Source organism: Toxorhynchites rutilus, chromosome 2 (assembly GCF_029784135.1).
Source record: "Toxorhynchites rutilus septentrionalis strain SRP chromosome 2, ASM2978413v1, whole genome shotgun sequence".
Lineage (NCBI taxonomy): Eukaryota > Metazoa > Arthropoda > Insecta > Diptera > Culicidae > Toxorhynchites > Toxorhynchites rutilus.
In genome coordinates, this window is record NC_073745.1 from 306,364,480 (window position 1) to 306,388,570 (window position 24,091).

Here is a 24,091-nt window from a genome sequence, read left to right on the forward strand (position 1 = left end):
ATGAATTGTCCTGGCCACGCTAGGGAATGGGAAGGAATGTTAGTTCGATATTTACTTAAGAGAGATGCAGAGACAACGATTGTGTAACGCTTGCATTAAAAAAATGAACAACTTTTACAAATTATTCATGCGTTCATGAAACCACATGTGCATAATAAATCAAAGTAACCCATAAGTTTTTAAACGAAATTTGCCTGCGCTATCAGTTGAACAGCGGAAGTTATAGTAAAGCAACTGCGTTCCATGATTTGTGCGTACTGAGAGCTCCATCCCGTTGCGAAGAAAGTGGACATCGTCAACTACTTCGAGTCCGCCGGATACGCCCGTTATGGTATCTGTGATATGCTTACACTTCTGGAGTGGAATGAGAGCATTGAATGGAAGGCAGGTTCCGGTCGTACCACGGTGCTACGCGATCGTAAACTGCAACTGAAACTAAAGCAGAAGGCGGTGGGAAATGTGGCTACATCGTTCGGGCTATGGGCTTTGGACGAGAAGTTACCTAGCGGAGATGGACATCATCATACGGAAACGTAATTCAAAACCGGCCGTGTCGGAACAGCAAGCTGTGATCCAAAAACAAAGGTCACCCCAAAGTGATGGAGAGTGAAATTTTTCCGATAAAGCGGAACGTCTTGGTTGTTATGACCACGTATTTAACGCTAGATGGCGGTGACTGACAGGGAACCAGTTTCTTTGCGTCCCCTACCAAGGAGGTTAGTTCCGACGTAAAGTACATTTCCCACACTATGCTTCCCATCTGAATCGCAACAAAATCGACCCGTTTCTGAAGCGGATGGTGACTGGCGATGAAAAGTGGGTCACTTACGACAACGTGAAGCGCAAACGGTCGTGGTCGAAGCCCGCTGAAGCGGCTCAGACGGTGGCCAAGGCCTCATTAACGGCCAGGAAGGTTCTGCTGTGTGTTTGGTGGGATTGTCAAGGAATAATCTATTATGAGGTGCTTCCCTATGGCCAAACGCTCAATTCGGACCTGTACTGCCAACAACTGGACCACTTGAAAGTAGCACTCATGAAGAAGAGGCCATCTTTGATAAACAGAGGCCGCATTGTCTTCCATCAGGACAACGCCAGGCCACACACTTCTTTGGTGACGCGCCAGAAGCTCCGGGAGCTAGGATGGGAGGTTCTTTTGCATCCGCCGTATAGTCCGGACCTTGCACCAAGTGACTACCACCTGTTTTTGTCGAACGAACGAATGGCGAACGAGCTAGGTAGTCAGAAGTTAGCCACAAAAGAGGCCTGTGAAAATTGGCTATCCGAGTTTTTTGCCAATAAGGAAGCGAGCTTCTATAACAGGGGTATTATGAAGTTGGCATCTCGTTGGGAACAAGTCATCGAACAAAACGGTTGCATATTTGACTTAAAACAGATGATTGTAACTAATTTTATGAACAAATGAAAATTAAAAAAATAATACCGCAGGACTTTTTTGACAGCCTAATATCATCCGGACAAGAATGTGGTGTTTCGGCCGGCCCTGGTCTCAGTCCATTACTCGAAGAAGTCGTTGGAGGAGCTAAAGCACTTAAAAATAGGGTTGTTCCGAGGTCCGTCAGCCCTCCGAACGTCCCCCAACTGCGTTCCGTCGAGAGTTTTTGGGCAAACCTGAAGCGAAGGGTCTACTCTGACAATTTCGTGATGAAAATGGAGAAGGAACTATTGCATAAAGCTAAGATAGAACTGAAAAACATGTCAGCAAGTATGCTTTCGGAAACAATGTCGAAAGTTCTGGTCAACTGCTGGAAGACCGCCGGATAGGGCATCGAAATATTTTTGTAACATTGTAAATAAAATTATGTTTTATGGGAAATTTATCCCATTTAATTATCTTTTGTAGTTTTCTATCACTATCTGAAAATTGTTCTTTTTTTCAATGCAAGCGTTATATGATGCGTTCTATATGTCATATGATATACTACATGGCTTGAAAAGTCCTGGGATTTTTCAACAGATGGCACCACTAAAAAATGAATAAGATTCATTTCGAGAGGTTCATCTTTCACTAGCTTATGTGTGAAGTTTCATGATATTTCGTTCATTTGTTCACAAACTACAGTTGTTTAAGTGTATGTCACTACCTGAGTATTCGTATAGAAAATAGAAAAAAGAGGAATATCGTATTTAGATCAACCATTGTTTTTGATGGGAAAAACTTCAGAGCAATCAATGCAGTGGTTGACGAAATGTTATTCCACTTCTGCTGTTTCAAAAACAACAGTTTATCGGTGGTTTAGTGAATTTAAAATGAGCCGTACAAGCACCGCAGATGCACCACGCTCTGGAAGGTCAAAAGAGGTTACGAATCCAGAAATTTTAGAACAAGTACATCGACTAGTTCTGAACGATCGTAAAGTGAAGTTATGCGAGTTAGCTGAGGCCGTAAGCATTACAAAAGAACGAGTGGGATTCATTTTGCACGACATTTTGGACATGAAAAAGCTATCAGCGCGATGGGTGCCGCGTTTGTTGACCGTCGACCAAAAACAGCAACGCGTTGGTGATTTAAAAACCAATTTGGCGCTGTTGAAGTGTAATCGAGTGGGATTTTTTCGACGTTTTGTGACAATGGATAAACTGTGGATCCATTACCACACTCCTGAGTCCAATAGGCAGTCTGCAGAGTGGCACTGAGGCATATTTTGAAGACTTAGACGTTTCGTTCTACAGAAAGGGAATCGAAATATTAGAAACTCGTTATAACAAGTGTATTGCCCTCGAAAGAAAATTATGTTGAGGAATAAATACAGCTTTGCTCAAAAAACGATTGTTTTCATTTCTTCTTCTGTAGGAGCATTGTACCACTGCGACCATTAGTTTGATCTATTGTAGTGCACTCCAGTTTGCTATGTATGCGGTGTCAGTTCGTTCCAACACTCAGGGAATAAGTGATAGTCGCACCAGGACTTTGCATATCCCCCCACGAAGGTATGACTTCCTTTATGGAGTTCCTTACCTGTTTTGGTTCAGCAGACCAAATCTCGTTAGGCATAAGAATGCCCTTTCCAAGAATTCGCAGTCTTCGTTGAATTCGCGTACTGCATTGACATAGTAAATGTTCCGAAGTTTCAGCTTCGAAATTGCGGAAACGACAGTTATCATCTGCCAGTTTTCCGATGTTTTTAAGGTGATACCTGCTCGGATAGTGTCCGGTCAATAGACCGGTTAATGTACTCAAATCTGCCAAATCTGCTTGTTTTTATTTACCCTGACTCGCGTGCAAAACCATAATACTCGCGCACGATGTCACAGACCGAAAGTTGAACTTCTCTGTAATGTTGCTTTAGTGTATTTTTCATGCTTTATTGGCATTTATCCGAAGAAGAGGGTATAATTAAATGGAAAAATACCAGAAAGTATGTTTTCTTCGACGACTTTCTTCGACTTTATCCAGTCAGTCATCTAATTCAGCAACAAACAACGAAATTCGACTTTTCTCCTGTTATTAATTGAAAGTAAGCAACTGAATGAAATTATAAAGAGCTAGAAAATAACATAAAAACGTATTAATGGTTTGTGGTTTTATTGCAAAATGGTCCAGGAGATGCATTTAAGTGGAAATTAGCATTTATAGCTCGACAGTTATTCTCTAGACAAAAACTGTCTTCGACAAAGTTGTTACGTATGATAGAATGCTCATTTTCATGTTGCCAAAAATAGGGTAATCAACATTTTCGATGAAATAAAAAATCTAACTTTCTTGTCTCTATAGATAGCGATAAACATAGTTCGACAATGTTGTAGTGCCAGTTATTTGAGACATCTCTGTAGAACAATTTTTTTCTATCTCTTTAAATAACCGATATAGCGCCTTTTTTCTAAGTTGCGTTAGGGTCACAATGAAAAAAACTGTTTTTTGTTCCAACTTTTATATTTCAAATTCTACATACAAACTGTCTTCGAAATACTTTTAGAACATAATGATACAAACATTTTTCGATGCAGAACTTGTCAATATCTCAACTTCACTCAAAGTTATTGATATTTCTTACCAAAAAATACGCTCACTTCAATCGCTCGCCATTCTTTCTGGGGCAAACATAAAACATGTTTGTTGACGAAATTTGAGCTTGAACTTGGGTAGACTGTACAATTCGTAGTTGCTCTCCGTGGTTGACCTGAACCAACCAAATTGCACAATGAACACACAGAATGACGCTTGGGACTAGCAAATCATTCTCGTTGTGAAATGTTTGGTGATTCGAGCTTTAAATGGTCAATAACGACGCCGGCCACGTCCTTACAGTCACCAGAGGAAGGGAAGGAATGTTAGTATGATATTCGCCGCCCGAAGGCCAGAAGGGTCGCATCTATATCGTGGTTCTCTAGCGTATATCAAGGAAGGGTTAGTTGTTAGTAGGTGGGGGTTAGGAAAATCAGGATTCACTGTGGTAAGTGATGTGATTATGTGAATACGAACTATCGACCACTCGACGAAACGAAAACTTAAAAATCAAAAACATATCGAAGCGGCAGAAGATATTAAACCTTGACCTGAAAAGGTCTCCTTTGCAGTAGGATCGGAATTGCGGTAAGTGATGTGATTCTGTAAGCGCGCAAACAACCACTGGACGAAACGAAAACTCTGAATTGAAAACCATTTCATAGCGGAACTGAAGATATTGAAGGGTTGCTTGAAAAGGTCTCCTCTGTTCGACGAAATGAAAACTCGAAAATCAAACTCATTTCGCAGTAACTGAATATAATAAAGGGTGACCTAAAAAGGTCTCCTCTATAAAAGGATCGAAACTCCGGTAAGTGATTTGGTTTTTTAAGCGCGGACACAATTACCGGACAAAACAAGAACTCGACCATCAGATGCATTTCGTAGCAACTATTGCAGGGTGTCCTGAAAAGGGTTCCTGTGTTCGATGAAATGACCACTCAAAAATCAAATGCACATCGCAGCGGCTGAAGATATTAAACATGAAAAGGGAGCAGGATTAAGATATTGACGAATTCCGCATCGTAAAATGTTGGTATTGATAAGCTCTAAAAGTCGTACGAAGACAATTTTGATGTAGAATTTTAAATATAAAAGTTAGAGTAAAATGACCGGTTTTTTCATGATTACCCTAATGCAACTTAGTTAAAATATAACTTGGTGGGAGATATTTATTCTTTAGACAAAAACTGTCTTCGACAATGTTGTTACATATGATAGAGCGCTCATTTTTATGTTATCCAAAATGAAATAAAAAATCTAACTTTCTTATCTTTAGAGATTTTCCAGAATGACTTTGGCTGATACAGTCCTCCGATGACGGCCTATTCTAGATCTGTCAGCAAGCGAAACGTAAGCTTTGTGCTTGTGCATAATTTCACGGAATGCTCCCCGATTTATTCCACACGAACTTCTCTGCAATCTTCCGCTGTGAAATCTGCTGCAAATAATCCAGAGCAACAAGATTTCGGACTTGCATGCTGATTTTCTTTCCACCCATTTTGATTTAGTTGAAAACTCTTTGTGTAGATCAGTGTTTGCCAAATGATCCATTCACTGAAAAAATCGCTTTCGTTCATTCAAATATGATCATACGCAAATCATTTCCCCCAGCGACATCCTCTTGTTGTTAAGTGCTGCAAATCATGACACAAAAGAGAATGAGCCAACATTGCATCGGTTCGCACTTTATGATACACCGACACGCAAGCAGAACCATCATATACGCTTTCGGTGCAGAAAGTTTATTTTCTTCTTTGCCTCTAACATATGCATATCGACCTCTCCATGCATCATGAAACAGCAGGATCGTGCGGACTACGCAAAGCGAATGATTCATAATCAGCTAATGTAGCACATCCTGATTTTTAAGTCTCAGAGAGTGCAAACTATATGATTATTTAGCTCGATAGAGGCTAAGGGAAGGGTAGACAGATCATATTTTGCATTTTTAACGCCGCTGTACCTTTAAATGTGTATATTCATATAGACCGCAAAGTTTTACTGGCAACACCGCTCTCTTTTCCCATTCGTTGCTTTCCGCAAATGGTGACCGAATGATGACGTAATTTTTCTTGTATCATTTTTTGCTTTTCACTTGTCTGTGCAGTGGGTTTCGCTATAGTAAAGCGGGACGATATATGCGGTTCAAACTTGTATGCAGGCTTCGAAAATGGTTTGCGATGTTTGATACAGCTCGAATATGCAAACAACAGTCTTCGCTGCTCTCTTGGTTTAATCATGTAATCAGAGAAGAGAAGTGGAACTTGAGAGAAAAAAGTGGCAACGATTTGTGGCAAGAAAATGTAAACAGTGAAAAAATTGACAGATAGTTTACGCTCTAAAAATTGAACATAATGTTAAGATGTCTCTAAAAGGGTGGGAGACATCATATATAAGGTGGGAGGTTCGTATAAAGGGTGTGTCACATCAAATTGCATCACGGAAAAAACGCTGTAGAAATTTAATTTTTAGGAATTATATCTTCAGCATTCGCTTATAATCAGATAAGCGTGTATAGATCACGTTGGCCATGCTTCACTGTCAATTTTTCGTAAATTTGGAAAAATGTCGTCGAACGAAAAAGAGCGTCGTGAATTAATCCTGCGCACTCATTTCGAGAATCCGCAGTTGTCACATCGGGACATCGGTAAGATGCTGGGAATCGTCCAATCCACGGTCAGCAGAGTACTAAAACGATACTTCGAGAACCTAACCATCGACCGGAAGGTGAAGAACGGCAAAAATGGATGCTCCGTCAGTGAAAAAGATCACAAGCGCGTAGTTAAGCAGTTTAGACGTGATCCGAGAAGTTCGGTCCGGGATGTCGCCAATAAGCTGAATTTGTCAAGTTCATTCATCCAGCGGACCAAGCAGCGGGAGGGCCTGCGTACATACAAGGTTCAGAACGCTCCTAATCGCGACGAAAGGCAAAACATGGTGGGGAAGACGCGAGCCCGGAAACTGTACACCGAAATGCTGACTAAGCCGCATTGCCTGGTGATGGACGACGAAACCTACGTCAAAGCGTACTTTCGTCAGCTGCCGGGCCTGTTGTTCTTCTCCGCAGAGGACAAATTCAGCGTTCCGGAGGAGATTCGCGACAGAAACTATCCAAGTTTGCCAAAAAGTACATGGTGTGGCAAGCGATCTGCTCTTGCGGAAAGCGGAGCGCCCCCTTCGTGATGACCGGCACGGTAAACGGGCAGGTTTACCTTAAGGAGTGCCTACAGAAGCGCTTACTACCACTATTGAAGCAGCACAAGGGCCCGACCATCTTCTGGCCGGATCTCGCTTCGTCCCACTATTCAAAGGACGTGTTGGAGTGGTTAGAAGCCAACGGATCACCTTCGTGCCAAAGGAAATTAACCCGCCCAACGCGCCGGAGCTTCGCCCAATAGAGAAATATTGGGCAATTATGAAGCAGGCCCTCCGGAAGAACCCAAAAGTTGTCAAATCGGAGGCGGACTTCAAGAGAAAATGGATTTCTGTTCAAAAAAAAACTACAACCTGACGTTGTACAGAACCTTATGGACGGGGTAAAGAGGAAGGTGCGAGCATACGGGCTTGGGCTCGAAGTATGAATAAAAAGAAAATGCCAAAAGTTGTTTAATAGTTTTTATTTTACTGTCTAAAATTTTCAAAAGGATCGGTCTACTGGGCGAATTTCTACAGCGTTTTTTCCGTGATGCAATTTGATGTGACACACCCTTTATAATGTTATTAATGTCATGATAAACACGGCGAATGGGATAGAAATTACAAACTGAAATTGAATAAAATATACATATAGACGCTGAAACGCTGTGGATAGATATTATAATGCATTTTTATCGGCTTATGTATAATGCATTATCGAAATAAATCCATATGTATTGTAATCATAACTTGCTGTGCTATTCATAACAACATTTATGATCGTATTCCACCAATGATGACAAATGTGTAATTTACGAATGAAGCTTCTCCATAGAAACTGAACATTGAATAAAAAAAATTAAAATGTGGTAAGAGCATCAGTTGAAATATTTTAAAGCATTCACATCAGAATAAATTGAATGATACAATAATTATACGACTAAATAATGTAGGTACGCTTGAAAAACAACATAAAAATATGATTTCTGAATATTTTTTTTCAGTTTTGAACACACCCCATAAAAAGCTATTTTTATTTTTTAATATACCCTCTGTTGGTATTGTATCTAGACTTTACAAGGTAATAAAACGTTAACGTCAATTAGTTTCTAGTAATCAGTTTTTTAGTTGCAGGGGAAGTTAACACCAAACTATATTTTTTAGTATTATTATATAGATTCCATGCCAAACCGACATAGTGGTTCTCAAATTTTCGTGTGTTGGTAGTTTTGTTCCTTTTCGTCAAATATTAGATCCCATCCCATTTTAAGGTGGTTCGAAAAATCTAGTTTTCTTCTTTTTTCCAAAAATATTTTTTTTTAGATTCATATCTTTTGAACTACTAAACCAATTCAGATGATCGACATATCAAATTGGCCAGTTAGCCAGTTTTTTTAAATACTATACTTGCAAAAAAATAATTTTGTTTTCTTGATTATTGATCGTAATTGTTCTTTATAGTTTTCATTCAAGGGCGCCATGTTTTTTTATATTTTTTCTCGAAAGCTGAGGATTTTTTAGATAACATATCCAAAAATGTGTTCTTCGTTTTTAAATTATGATTTTTCAAAATTAACCGATGGTTCAAAAAATCATTTTTCTCCTTTTTCCGAAAATGACGTTTTTTAAAAATTCATAACTTTTATCTACTGAATCGATTCATATAATCGACATAGTTAATTTAAGTCAATAATTTCACACACGCAAAAAAATTTTTTTTAATTTATGAAAAACAGATACAATTATTAATCACGAAAACAAAAATAGTGTTTACGCAAGTGCAATATTTTTCCAAAATTTATTTTTCGTTTTATTATTTCTCGAACAACTCTGAATTCTTGGCTTTAATTTGATATATCAATCATCTGAATCGCTCTAGCAGTTCAAATGTTATGAATTTTAGAAAATAGGAAAAAGGGGAAGAATTTAATATTCCGAACTATCGGTTAACTCTAAAAAATTATAACTCAAAAAAGAAAAAAAAAATATATCTAATTTTGAGTAAAAAATATAAATGTGTAAAAAAATCCTCAGTTTTCAAGAAAAAATATAGAAAAATATAGCGCCGTTTGTCCCGAAACCATGTAAACTATAAAAACAGATACAATCAAGAATTACGAAAACAAAATTCAAATTTCTGGAAGTTTAATATTTTTCCAAAAAGACTAGCTAATTTACTTCAATTTGATGTATCGATCATCTGAATCGGCTTAGTGGTTCAAAAGTTATGAGTTTTTGATAATAGTCATTTTGGGAAAAAGTGAAAAAATCGAATCACCCAAAAAATAATAATACAGGTTCAATGTTTTACCATAACGAAAACAAGCCACCAATTTTCCAAAAATCTGAAAACCAATATATCAGTTTGGCATGGAATGGCTGAAGTAATACTGCAATAGTTCACAAATTTCGAAGTTCGCGTTTTTCTTATTGTTTTTCATGTCTTTTAGTGCGGCCATAATAATAGTTAGAATTACTGCATTTGGATTGATGCTAGAAAATATCATTAACTTCCTTGAATAGTGGATGTGATATAATTCACTTTATATATATATATATATTTATATATATATATATATATATATATATATATATATATATATATATATATATATATATATATATATATATATATATATATATATATATATATATATATATATATATATATATATATATATATATATATATATATATATATATATATATATATATATATATATATATATATATATTAAAAAATGTTTTCAAACGAATACATTTGTCAAACAAACTGCAAAACTAAATACTTTTATACTGTGCCTTCATTTTTTGAGTTTAACGTTCAAAAGCCTTTCAACAAAAATGGCATTGGAACAACATAGTAAAACTGACATACAATTATGACAGATGATTGCTTTTTGATTTGCGCGTGCTCCAACTGGTGAACCGCCAAATAAAAGGCACTCCAACTAAAAAAAACCCCAATAAGCAAATGGTACTGTAAAACTGTGAAAAATATATAAAAAATATACAATCTAAGTCTCTTTTTGTCGTTTATGAGTTTGTTTTTTTTTAAGTTACTGCTTGGCATGTTTGCAGATAACGGAAAGATATGATATGTTGGTTTGAAAGTTAAGAATTGGAAAAAAATATAAAATTCATGTGAATGGAGACAACTTTTGTGTACAGCACATGCCACTAGGGCCTAGATTTCTTACAAAACGTCATAACTTTACAACCATTGAGTCGATTTCAAAAATCGTCATATCAAATGAAATCTTATTCTTTTATGAATCAACTTTAATCTGTCGTTCACATAAACTCAAAAATTAAATACTACAGAAAAACTTTAATTATAACGCTTAGAGAATTTGCGATTTAATTTTCCACAATTCACTCTTTCACACCACATTTTTATCTTGTCGCAATTTTAAACCTCTCAAATTGAATTGTTAAAATGATAGGTCAAAGAACGAAAAGCAGGAGAAATTAACGAATAATGGAGGGTAAATAATAAAGCAATGGATTTTTAATAACCATCTCAGAAAAATATTGAAAAAAAAACATTCCTTTTTTAATTTCTCTTTCAAATTTTGATAAAATTGCACTGAATAGTTAAATAAGAGCAATATTAATATTTGAATGAACTTATGTAATTATAAACATGTTTATATAAACCTTCCCATCTTCTCATTCTTCATTAAAGACCTTGCGTCAAGACAGCTAGAAATCCATACACTCTCAAATCAAGTGTGCCTGAAAAAATTATATTCTTCACGTAAACAAGCGATGAAAATGTGGACACTTTTTAGTAAGTGAATTGTATGGAGTTCCACTGCTGTGATGTAATTTTACACAAGTGATTACTGTCATTCATACAAGTATCTAAATGATCCTCTCATATTTGGTTATATGTTCGTGAGAGGTTACTTGCATGACACATTGTGTATCATTCGATTCTGATCGAAATCCAAACACTGGTGTAGACAACAACAATCGACTTCTAAACAACACTTTGTTTATATCGTGTCAACTGAATCACTGAAAGGTTGTAAATTATATCGCATAGCCCTAGCTGTCATAACATTTGGAAACGAGGGGTTACTCAAAGGTTTCGAATGATTTTAATATCAATTTTTGGTAGTGGGCTTTTATTTATGTCATCGCATATTTGCACACTTTAAAGAAGTCATGTAAGGAAATAGACAAAATCTAACAAAAATGGCAAATTGGTTAATTACTTGAGAGAGTAATAGTTAATATACAATTCGAAATTACGGTTGTAGTTTTTGATATAATATTCCAAAAATTGAAAAAAAGTTTTTGAATATGCAAGGAAGGCTTATTTTTGTCTATCACTGCATATATGTAATACCGAATAATATGACGATAACACAAATTTGAATATCGTATTCGCTTTCTTTTTGTCGTGGAAGGTGTATGGCAATCCAATTTCGTTTTACATAGTTTACATCCAAATTTAATTTCGCTCCTAAATTTATTTACTCCCTATGCTAATAGAATTCTAACTTTTCTCCCCTTTTAACACCACAACAGCAGCAACCATCGAAATCGAGTTCTGTAACTTGCCGGTTGTGGCTTCGGCGGGTTCCCCCTTGTCTGCAAAGACTGCTGTTTTCGTGGTGACTTCTTCGGAGCATTGTCATCCTTCTGGCTGGTGGGGTGGGGAAATAACAGGTGGGCTTCGGTGGTGGAGATTATCATGTCAAATTTACTCGCAAACCACAAGAAGAGCGTTGCGCTGCTATGGGTGCCCCGCCGCTGACAGAAGTGTCAAACGGGTGTACGAAATTTATATTTATGACTGCCGATGGCCAGTACCGCAAGTCGTTCGATAAGAAATGGTAAATTTACTTTCACCGAAGCAGAATCTGATTTTACGAGTGTAACAAAACACGCAGAAGAAGGGTTCCCTTGGTTGCCTGGTTGCGAGCAGAGAATGTATGATATATGAGATAACTTGAGCGGGGAATAGAAAGGAAAAAAGGCGTCTTTCGTCAGCGTTGCCAGGAGAAGATTTATCGAATTCGATGTTCATTCGTGAGCGGGGTCGTGTGAAATTTTAGCGCTATATTTGCCCTTACCGGGTGCCCGAAAGTTGTTCATCATGGGTTGTACGTGTGCGATACCTTGGTTGGATGACTCGAAAGTTTATCGGGTAATTGAATCTGAATCTACAATACGAAGAAATTGGATCATATCTTATCCTCGACGGGTTCGGAAAGTTTTCCCCATAAAAAGCGGGGGCGAACTTAGTTATACTACATTAGGGGAAACATAACTTTTCTTATGCATGATTTGTGCATGGGTGTTCAATTACAAGCTGAAAAGGTCGATTCTCACGACCCGAAAGCATTGAATTATGTTTTACTTACCTCACACTCGAAGGTAGCGGTTGAACCGTTGGTAGCGTAAATCATCTGATTGCGCACACGTATCAGCGGTGGAACTGAAACACAAAAATAAACAACAAGTGTAGTACATGAGTTGAAATTGAATTACGTTCAAATTTTAACTGGATTCAAATTCGTTTTCCACAGCACGAATTCCACCCCCACCCACTAATTTCTATGGGGATGTACGAGAATGAATAAACAATGCACTCACACACACATATACACTGAGCGCACTGTTTTGTGGCGATGATTGCACCCCGGTACATTTCCTTCCATAGACAGGAAAATGCCGGAAGTCTGTGTTAAAAGGTAACAACAAAAAGTGCCTCTCAGCTCTCTGTGCGGAACACAAAGAGACGTATTCGGTCTCACAATGCATTTTGGGGTGGAAAAGCACGCGTTTATTGAGAAAGTTGCATTGCCACTTTTTCTCTGTCCACCCTCGGCTAAATTTTCCGATCCAATTCGTGTTGATGAGAAATGGCTCGTATGGGAATAGCACGTGAGGGTGATTATAACCGGGAGCTTAGGATATGGGCGAAAAAGTTTCGGAATCGTATGTGTTGTTGGAAATGACAACGGGAGCTGAATAAGGGGAGCACTCTGTGAACTCATCCATCTTCGAGCGGAGAAAAGATAATTGCTTGTCGAAACGGTGGATGAATACCGGAATTCTGTTTGTGTTTGACTTGTTACTTCAAACTTTGTACTGAGTGTACATTCTTGTGAACTGTACATCGTGCATAGGAAAGGTAGCTTTATTATCACGACCATTTCATGCGTGTTGCTTAAGATGGTAGTGGATTATAAGAAAGTAGCGAGCATAAAAATATGTGTGCGATATTTAATGATCATACGATCCATTCATTTTTATACTGTATAACATGTCGAATTGTGCGTAAAAAGGAAAAGAAAACATCACAGGAACAACATGTATTGATTGATAAAGGACCTTCATGAAATCGGAAAACCGATTTACTAGCCGAGATCAATTTTGGAAACTATCCAGCAACCCTGTGGAACCCTGCTTGGGCTCGATCGAATGAAATTTCCTATCCTATCCACAGTATTCATCAGATATTGTCCCTTTCTACTTGTTCCGATCAAAGACACAAAGCCTAGCTAAGTAGCGAGGATTATAGAGGTTAACCCTTTTCCGTTCAACATCGAGTCACACTCGTGGTGTACTTGCATAACATAGGGCGCTAGAACGCTCGGCAGAGTTGTGAAATCACTTGATGTGTGACGCATTAAATAATACGGGGAGGGGTTAATGGCCCTTCTAAACACAATCTAATAATTCCTTATATTGCGTGTTTTATAACATAAATGGCTCTGTTGGCGATTTTAATCGGGTAGAGGAATGATCATTGACGATGATGAATGACCAGGTCGGCTAAGTCAAGACAAGATCTGCCGATAACGGGGTCGATTCAAGTCTTCTTTTTACATAAATTCGGATTAGCTGCTAATTGCTTGATCTGCACAGTCACCAATGACAACTCCAACCAATTCTACAGTGCTGCAAATAATACTAAAGAATATCTATTGCCCATGTAAGGGAAATCAGGGTAAAACCGACATCGTGGGTAAAACTGACACCCCCTGATATTTCCAGTTAGAAAACATTTTTGACATAGGACTACGTCTTTCATTGAGGGTGCAAAATCAGAAAACAGGTCACATTTTTATGAAATAAAGTTAACGTTAATAACTATTTTTGTCGTGAACGGATTTTGGCGATTTACATACCAAACGAACCGGAAATTTCTTGAGATTTTTTCGATATCCCATACATTACAATCCCTGGTTCGTAAATCGTATGTATCGACCAACAACCGAAGGGAAATATTTGCCTACAATATAAATATTGGATCTCACTGAGGCAAACCCCAAAAGAGTTTCATTTGGTGATCTCGAAAGCAGACACGGTTTGCTGACGAGCGTCGAACGAGAATAAAGTGTCTTTCTCAAGGCAGGGCAGGAAGGAGATTGAAGCAGAGTTTTCTATCTTCACAAGGGCTCTTCTCAGGGCTAGAGACGAATGATAGGAAGAAGTTTAAAGTCTCTTTAATTCAGGAAGGAAGGAAGGAAGGAAGGGAAACTTCCAGTCTCGTTCAGTATTCGAAGCAATAAACATCACTTATTTTTTATATTGTTTTGCGTCATAACATGTCTTCGTTTCAGATTGAGCTGTGGACGCGACCAAATTACTCACTCGCTGATGTCTCTGGCATTGCAATCATAGCATCAAACTGAAGCTATTGCATTAATGTTTTGAGCTACACAATTGTGTGGGGAATCATCAAGCTAGGCGATCGTCGGATCACCAAGAAAAAAAATTGTTCTGGAATTTTGTGTGTGATTTGGTTTCTCATTTCATTTATTTATTTATTTACTATGATTGTACATCCCATTGAGATTAGATCTGATTCACTACTTTTTTCCAATAAACCCGATCAATGGCTGCAGTTCTTCAACTCTCGGCTGTACCGATTCTTGCTCCACCTAGTCCAACCTCCTCGCTCGCTGTGCTCCTTTCCTTCTTGTTCCTACCGGATACGACGCGAACACCATTTTTGCAAGGCTGCTGTTCGGCAATCTTGCAACATACCCTGCCCATCGCACTTGTCCAGCCTTGGCGACTTTCTGGATGCTGGATTCGCCGTAGAGTTGGGCCAGTTCGTGGTTTATTTTCCTTCTACATACTCCGTTTTCCTGTACACCACAGTATTTTGGTTTGAGCACTCGGCGTTCGAAAATACCAAGCGCTTGTGAGTCCTCTTCAAGCATCGTTCATTGTTCGTGCCCATAGAGAACTACCAGTCGGATTGGGGATTTGTACATGGTACACTTCGTACGGGCTCGGAGTTTGTTGGATCTCAAGGATATGCGGAGCCCATAGCAGGCACGACTTCCATTGACTATGCGTCTTCGAATTTCACGGCTGTTGTTATTGTCAGTTGTCACCAATGAGCCAAGGTATACAAATTCCTCTATCACCTCGAGCTCGTCGTCGTCGATCACAACACTACTACCAAGAAGAACTCTGTTGCGATCAGTCTCTCCTGCTAGCATGTATTTAGTCATTGATCCCAAGCCCAATCAGCCCTGATTCGTGTTTAAGTCGGGTAGACAAGTCGGCTACCGTCGCATGCGTTCTTCCGATTGTATCCACGTCGTCGGTGAAGCAGATAAACTGACTAGACTTGTTGAAAATCGTGCCCCGCATGTTGAAGCCCGATCTCCGTATAACACCTTGCAGCGCCATGTTGAAAAGCAGAAAGGAGAGTCCCTCGCCTTGTCGAAGTCCCCTGTGAGTCTCAAATGATTCCGACAGCTCATCTGAGATCCGTACACTGCATTGCATACCGTACATCGTTGCCTGAATCAGTCTTGTCAGCTTTCGGGGAAAGCCGTGTTCGTCCTTCATAGCTGTCGTCGGTCGATTGTTCGTCTACCCCCGGTAACGCAGCTTCAAGACGCTGCGAGTATGTTGCAGCAACGTTCGGCCCCTGTAGTCGTCGTATGTGGTACCGTGGTGAGCGCTGATGTCTTATGTTATTGACGACTGACAGTTTAGAACGCAGTATGACCATCACCAGGTAGTGGTCTGAATCAATGTTAGTGCCACGATAGGTTCTGACGTCGATGATATCCGAGAAGTGCCGACCGTCGATCAAAACGTGGTCAATTTGTGTTTCTGTTTGTTGTGGTGATCTCCAGGTGTAACGGTGTTGGAGGCTGTGTTGGAAGAAGGTGCTGCGTATGACCATGTTCTTGGAGGCAGCGAAGTCGATAAGTTTTAGGCCGTTTTCGTTGGTTCGCTGATGGGCGCTAAACCTACCAATTACCTGTCTGAACTCCTCCTCTTGGCCGACCTGAGCGTTTAAATCACCGATGACGATTTTGATGTCGTGATTTGGGCAGCGATCGTATTCACGCTCTAGCGGCACGTAGAATTCTTCATTGTCGTCATCGGTGCTAGCTAGATGGGGTTGTGGACGTTGATAATGGTGATGTTGAAGAAGTGGCCTCGCATCCTCAATCTACACATTCTTTTATTGATCGGCCACCAGCCAATCGCCCGTTTTTGCATCTCCTCCATCACGTGTGCGTTGCTGCAGCTCTGGTAGATGGTATAAACATCTTGGAACGATCGCCTTTCCAGCATACCTCCTGCAGCGCTACGATGTTGAAATGGAAAGAATTCGGGTACTCGCAAGGAAGCTGAGAGACTTGCCCTTCCATGTTCCGAGTTTCCAATCTCTAGTCCGTGTTCTTTGCGTGGGTCTAGTCCGATTGTCCTGTCTCGAATTTCTTTGTGAATTTTCCTGTGCGTTTCATTTTTATGAATGGCTTGCAGGGCCTACACCAACCTCTGTCTCACCGGAGGACCGGCGTGTACAGCTATTTTTAGAGTAACCGCTGGCACCGAAAACAGTGATCAGCCACCCCTGACATGCGGATCAGACGCTGTTTTGAGCCGCACGTTCATGGTGAACAGACGCTCGGATAGGCCCTCTTTCCTGTCAGCATACGACCAAGAACCCACCGGGGTCGATTACCCGATCTTCACTATGGTTACTAGTATCCCAGCTGGTACCACGGGGAGGTAAGGATAGAAGTTACTGGACAGGAAGCTAAGGATCTCGAATTGGGTCTATTTTATGCCTGCAGGTACGCGGAGTACCGATGGTACGCTTAGTCCAGTCATTTACCAACCATGGTTTCTCATGCCAGTAGCAAAACTCTCTTCACCAAGCTACGCTAATCGAAACCGGCAATATTAACTGAAATCGATTCTGTTGAGAAGACGGAGCAAAACGGAGATGATTGTGTCTATATTTAGTCGCTTCAAACCATCGATATATGGCTTTGTGTGCGTGCGTGCTTCATAACCGATTCGTACAAATAGCACATCTTCGCTACGCTTAAACCCCATTTGAATCTACTCCGGTGTGCATTGGCTCTCTCGTGTTGCAACAATCGCCTAATTTTTTGATGCTACGAAGGACGACTATTTAACGGTGCAGTAGCAATACAGGCAAACCTCTTTTTGTGCGATCCATTTTTGAGCGGTTTATCATTTGAACGATCTTTTTTTTTGTCCAATTTTATTATCTGTGTGATTAGTCTGTAGGATTCAAGCTCCGATTTAATAATAAAACCGCATAGAAATAGCGGAAGGGGAACATTTGCGCTAGGGTATGAATAATGGATCTCTGCTGAGGCAAGTATTCAGTCTTTTTCTAGATTCGAAGTTGTGAGCATCGCTTGTTTTTCATCATCACAAAGGCTTCGTTGGTGCCTTTGACATTGCATCAATGCTTCGAACTGACACTATGGCGAAGCAGGCGTTAAGGTTGTGGGCCACATAATTATTTGGGGAATCATCAAGCTAGACCATCGTGAATGTCACCCTGGGATATTATGAGTTATTTGGGTTTGCGTGCCGGTCGCAAAACTGCCTTCATCGAGGATGACATCAGAGCTAATCTTGATCATAAGGAAGCAATGCGACTCTTTCCGATGTTATTGAGATTAACAAAAGAGTTTATTTCGTTTATTTAGTCACCATGAAAATAAATGTCGTTCTGGAATTTTGTATGTGATTTGGTTTCGCTTGCCAGTAGTCAAACTTTCTCCTCTAAGGATAACAGATGCGCTTATCTCGAACACGAGACAGTAATGCAACAACGAAGCCAGTAATATTAACACAAAGCGTTTCTTCTGAGAATAGCGCAAAATGATGAGAAGTGTTTATATGCTCTGTATGCATGGTATGCTGAACTCTTGTATTACGTTGTACGAACGATGTCAAGAGATGCGATTCAACTGAGGCAATACTAAATGACACGTAGCACGATGTTTGATACTGGCATGTATTGCCATTGTTGTTGTTTTTATGCGGTGCCAAAGATAGATTAATGTAACAGTTCGGCTGAAAAGTTTATAAACTACTAGTAAAACTTTTTTTTTGCAAAATTCAATTTTATTACTCAATATAATTGTATTCGAGGGCGATACAGCGATTATAGCGATCTTGCAACTCTTCGATACCATTTTTGTAGTACATAGTAGTACTTTTGGTTTTTCCTCAAAATAGGCTTCAGTTTCGGTAATCACTTCATCATCGGTCTTAAATTTCTTGCCAGCGAGCATTCTCTTTAGGTCTGCGAACAGAAAATAGTCGCTGGGGGCCAGATCTGGAGAATACGGTGGATGCAGAAGCAATTCGAAGTCCAATTCATGTAATTACACGCGAAATTCGGATTTTTCCATTTTTTTCACAATAACAAAAGTTGCTTCACTCTCAATGCTGTAACTCACGAACCAATCGACCGATTGCTGTCAAATTTTGGCACGTATCCATTGAAAGATGGTGATAGCCAAGTAGATTTTTGCAAGAGGCGCCATCTAGACGTCAAACTTATGAACTTTTCAGCAGAACTGTTAGTTATAAGATGTGAAATAATGCTGCTGATGTAACAAGTATTCAATCGCTTGTAGCCGAGTGTATGTCAATTGCGGGTTCGAGCTGACCCTTCGTGTCGACTGGACGTTCGTGTTGCTTTTTCTTCGTGTGTCCGTGTTTACTGTCAGTTCGGTAGTAACAAAGTGTATTAATTCTGAGAAAAAGTGTGTTCAATCTTGATGATTGAAAATCCAATGAAATTATTCAAGTTTCTAGAACAAATTTCGAAAATAATGGAAATATTATTCGGTGCAATTTGCATCGCTTGTTTTACAGTCCCGTTATTTAGACGATTTTTATATGCTCGCGTTTGTCTTTCGCTCGGTATCATGTCGGAACTTGTTTTTTGACGTAGGATTACGTCTTTCGGGAACATATTGGGGTACAAATTGAAAATCGAAAATCGAGCGCACCGCGAAAATTGTCCAATTTCAAATGCTTATTGCTCAGTCATTTCATGATGGATTGATGAGATTTTTGCGTCAATTAATTTCGGCACTCCATAACAATTTTTTACATTGAATAAAATAATATATGTCATGAAACTAACTATCGAACAATTGAAAAATCTCAACCCATATCCTAACGGAAATACCCACTTCTGATAGGTCGAAATTGACGACATATGCGGCGGGTCCCAAACAGAGACATCAAAACCAAGCTGCCTGGGGGAAATTGGCATTGCAGATACATGAAAGTAGGGGGAGATTTTTTTTTCCCACCGACATGTATTCCTTAACAGAGATTTCAAATCCATGGTGTCTGGGAGAAATCAGCATGTAAAAACCCTCGATAGTTTAACTAACGACGCGCACAAATGGATAGTGCTCATTGTAACTAGCGTGGGCATTGCTGATTGCATACGTGCTGGCGAATAAGTTGGAAGCGATGAACAAGTGTTTTTTCGTTCCAAAAAGAATCTTTCGATTGAAGAATGATGTTTCAATGACCTGAATAGAACTTATGCTTGATAGAATATAAATAAAATTTTAATTTGGAACTTTTATGTTGGTTGCTTCGTAAAACTTTTAGCACAACTGTAAGTGTAAAATTGTGTATGGTAGTTATTGTGTTAAAATGACTTGAAATATGAAACGATTTTTTTTCTCCCAAGGAAAGTTCATGCGACGAGCAAAATTGGAAAAATGAAGGAATATTCGAAAAAGTGATATGACATATGCTCTACATATCGTATTGGGTGCTGTTAGCCCAATTGAAATTCGCATTGAGGCATGTAGCATCGTGTTCCGTTGGGTTTAAAGCGAAAAGGAAATGGGTTGAATAAACACTCAGAAAATAAAAAAAATTATAAATGAAATTTATATTTTATATAAATTTATATAAAAAATTTTCCATTTCAAATATATTTTCTCTATACTAAAGTAATACTTTTTTTCTGGTGAGAAAAATTGGGTTCGATAATGATAATTATCTTATATTGCTTTGATGAGCTTTTTTTCTTTATTCATCCATACATAACACAGGCGCCATCTCGTCCAGGACCATAGAGGGCGGCTTTGGTAAGTGATACGCACCATATAATGACTAATCACCATCCTTCTATCATTATCACTCGGTCATGGACACTGGTGGAGTGAACAAACAATACCTAACAACCAGACAAAACGGACCCAAATCATTATCGAAGAGTTTAACAATGTAATTCTTCAAACATATCCAAAATCAGTATGCAGCAGATAGCCCAACGGAATCCTACGTCAACTATGCGGTCGTGTCTTGGAAACAACCCTTCCGTGACTTTTTGACGTAGGACTACGTCTAACCGGAAGATATAGGGGGTGAAATGGAAATCTAGGCACTGAACAAGTAGGAAAAAATGCAAGATTTGGAACGCTTATAACTCGAGCATTTCTCAATAGATCGCAAAAGTTTTTGCATCAATTGATAGGAAATATATCTACGCATCTATCATAATGAATAACATATCATTTTTCTTGAGATAAATAATTGAATAATTGTGAAATATCAAGCATTGTCAAAATGCACTATGTGCCCATTTTTGATTGGTCCATTTTGTGCTCCTCAAATCGTACCGACCAAAACGGGCAATCAGAGCAGCAGCGAAATAGAATGAAGCACGATTGGAAAGGAAAAAGAAAAAAATGAACGAAACATTGGTCGCAGTCTCACACATGCGTAATTCTCGAGCCAGCCAGTCAGCTTAAAAATCCCCGCTCCGCTGCCGTAACGATCATTCTCATTCAAACCGTACACCACATCGGTTCGCATCACAACACATCAACAAACCAACCCAAGCAGCCATGGCTGGACATGGTAAAGGAGGAAAAGTGAAGGGAAAGGCAAGATCCCGCTCGAACCGTGTTGATCTGGAGTTCCCCGCAAGGGTAGCTAGGCCGAGCGCGTTAGTACCAGTGCACCAGTCCACCTAGCCGGCGTTATATAGTTTCGGCCGCCGAAGTGATCGAGTTGGCTGGTAAAGCTGCTCGCGACGATAAGAAAACCCTCATTCAGAACAGAACACATCAAGACAACAACAGGCAGTTGCAGCGAGTGGCGAGTGGCAAACGCAATCGCAAAACGGCATCAGGTAGCAGAAGAAAAAAGTTTGTTCTTTATACAAACTGCTTTGGTGGCAAATCCAGAACAAGGCGGCATCGAGGGCGTTCGAAATGGTTTTTTTTCAAAACCACGAGTACTAAGTTTTCTAAATTGGAACCATTCCATAAAACACGGCGCTTATCAGGGCCATTAAACCTTTCAAAAAAGAGTTTACGAAATACAGTTCAATGCTTTCTAAAATAATATCCAAAATAATAATAAAACACAAATTGATTTTTTCATAATTTGTTTGCCAGGATATGATGAGTATGTGAATTTGGCAGTTGTTCTGAGCTTATTGATTTTCACCAATTCTTAAATTGCTTCTAGATTGAAAGTACAGTAATTTACACTTATCTCGACATTTAGCTAATTGGACGGACCTGTAATGCGACATATTTAGTTGGACATTTTTGTAAACATAGAGTTCGGGGTCCAAATTATGACCCCACATTGAAAGTCGACACTGTACCACTGTCATCGCAAATGTTCAATTACAGGTTAAAATTACCTCCAATCCGACACTGAGTGGTGGTAATGCGACGTGCCATTGACTGTAATTTACTGTACAATATGTCACAAGCTGGATGGGAAGAAATTTTCCAACTGTGAAATCTGTGGCGAGTGGCAAACGCAATCGCTAAACAGAAAGGTTTAGTCGAACAAGATGGGGATATCGAGTGATAACAAAACAATAAACTCTTTAGATTGAAGATAATTTTGTGATCCTGAAAAGGACCCTTTTTAGCCTGCATGTGAATCCAACGAGCGAACAAATCGTAATGAATGTATTTTTCTTTCTTTCTTTCTTTGTTTTTAAGAGGCTTTAAACTTTGAAGTTCATTCGCCTCTAGCCCAGTGGAGAGCCACAATAAAACCAGCCCAGAGGGGACTGTCGAAAGGGAAACCAAAAAACGCAAAAACACAACGCCAAAGGTTCTTTTCAGAACCACCAACATGTTCATAAAGAGTAAACAGTACACTAATCCATTTTTCAGGTAGATAGGTAGGTATTCAGGTAGGAGAAGAAAATAAAACAATATATTTAAAATATATATTTAAAAAAATATATATATATTTAACAATATTTAACTGTCTACTTTGTATAGTCCTACGTCACTCCGGTTATGTCCCGACATTACCCACCCGTCTTTTTTCTCTGTCGTGTAGGTGTGTGTGTAATGTGGAATAGGAATGACGCTGGAGTCGTAAAGCTCTTTCATAGAAAAAGTATTAGAATACAGTGTTTTATACACACGAGTAGCATTGGGCTGTCTTAAAATCGAGTTGGATATAGAATGAAGATAAAAATAAAGCATGTTTGTGCTATCCTCTCACATGTGTTAGTTGATACTTTGGATGTGTTACACACACCAGCGGAGTGCAATTCCCCGAAACTAGAATCCAGGAGCTCATGTTTGTCACTACCTGAGTGAGGGTTGAAGCGGACGCTTGAGGAGGAGCACGGCGCACGTATTGTTGATACGGGCGCTCAACTCGAACTCCAGCTTTTTGGTTACCTTTTGGCATATTTTAAGGTAACTTGGCGAATGTTTCGCCATCGCGTACAGACAAATGTCATATTATTTAGAATCCAACGTTTGATAATTCAGATCATAGATTAGACGTTAGCTATCTGTACACAGTGTTAAGGTATAGTTGACAGTTTTTTGTGTTTGCTTTCAGTTATTTGTAGTATATGTTCGAAGGCAAATGGAACCTGAAATGCTTACTGCGCCTGGATCTGGAGTGGTCTTGAGCGGGATTTGATTTTTGTGTAAAACAAGGGCTTTTTATACTCAATGCATACCGATCTCAATAGGTACAAAGTATATATTCAGTCCGATATATTGTAGAGGACATCTTTTCAGGTCAATCTTTAATATCTTTAAGCGCTACGAGATACATCCGATGTTCTAGTTATCGTTTCGTCGAGTAATTATCTTGTTTACAGATCCACACCTCTTGTCGCAATTCCGATTCTACTATAGAGGAGATCTTCTAAGGTCACCCTTTAATACCTTCAGCAGATACGAAGTGCATTTGACTTTTGAATATTCGTTTCAGCGAACAGAGGAGATCTTTTGCAGGTCACCCGCTACGAAATGTATTTGATTTTCAAGTTTTCGTTTCGTCGAGCGGTCGATAGTTTGCGTTCACAAAATCACATCACTTACCACAGTGAATCATGATTCTTACCTCTCCCACCAACAACTAACCCTCCCATGATAATCGCTAGGGAACCACGCTATACAGGTGACTCTTCTGGCCTTCGGACGGCGAATATCATACTAACATTCCTTCCTCTGGTAACTGTAAGGACGTGGCCGGCGTCGTTATTGACCATTTAAAGCTCGAATCACCGAATATTGCACAACGAGAATGATTTGCTAGTCCCCAACCGTCATTCTGTGTGTTCTTTGTGCAATTTGGTTGGTTCAGCTCAATCACGGAGAGCAACTACGAATTGTACAGTCTACCCAAGCACGCCGCATTCAGCAAGTACGTTTACCCACGATATGAGGAAGATAC

The 24,091-nt window shown here is 39.3% G+C and overlaps 1 protein-coding gene across 1 annotated transcript in view; it reads right to left on the reverse strand.

The window, feature by feature from the left end:
* Positions 1 to 24,091, reverse strand: part of LOC129771392 (uncharacterized) — a 243,795-nt gene that overhangs the window by 33,448 nt on the left and 186,256 nt on the right. Inside the window, exon 9 of the mRNA XM_055774991.1 lies at positions 12,481 to 12,554. Within this exon, the coding sequence (XP_055630966.1) occupies positions 12,481 to 12,554 (74 nt within the window). The remainder of the gene's footprint in view (positions 1 to 12,480; positions 12,555 to 24,091) is intronic.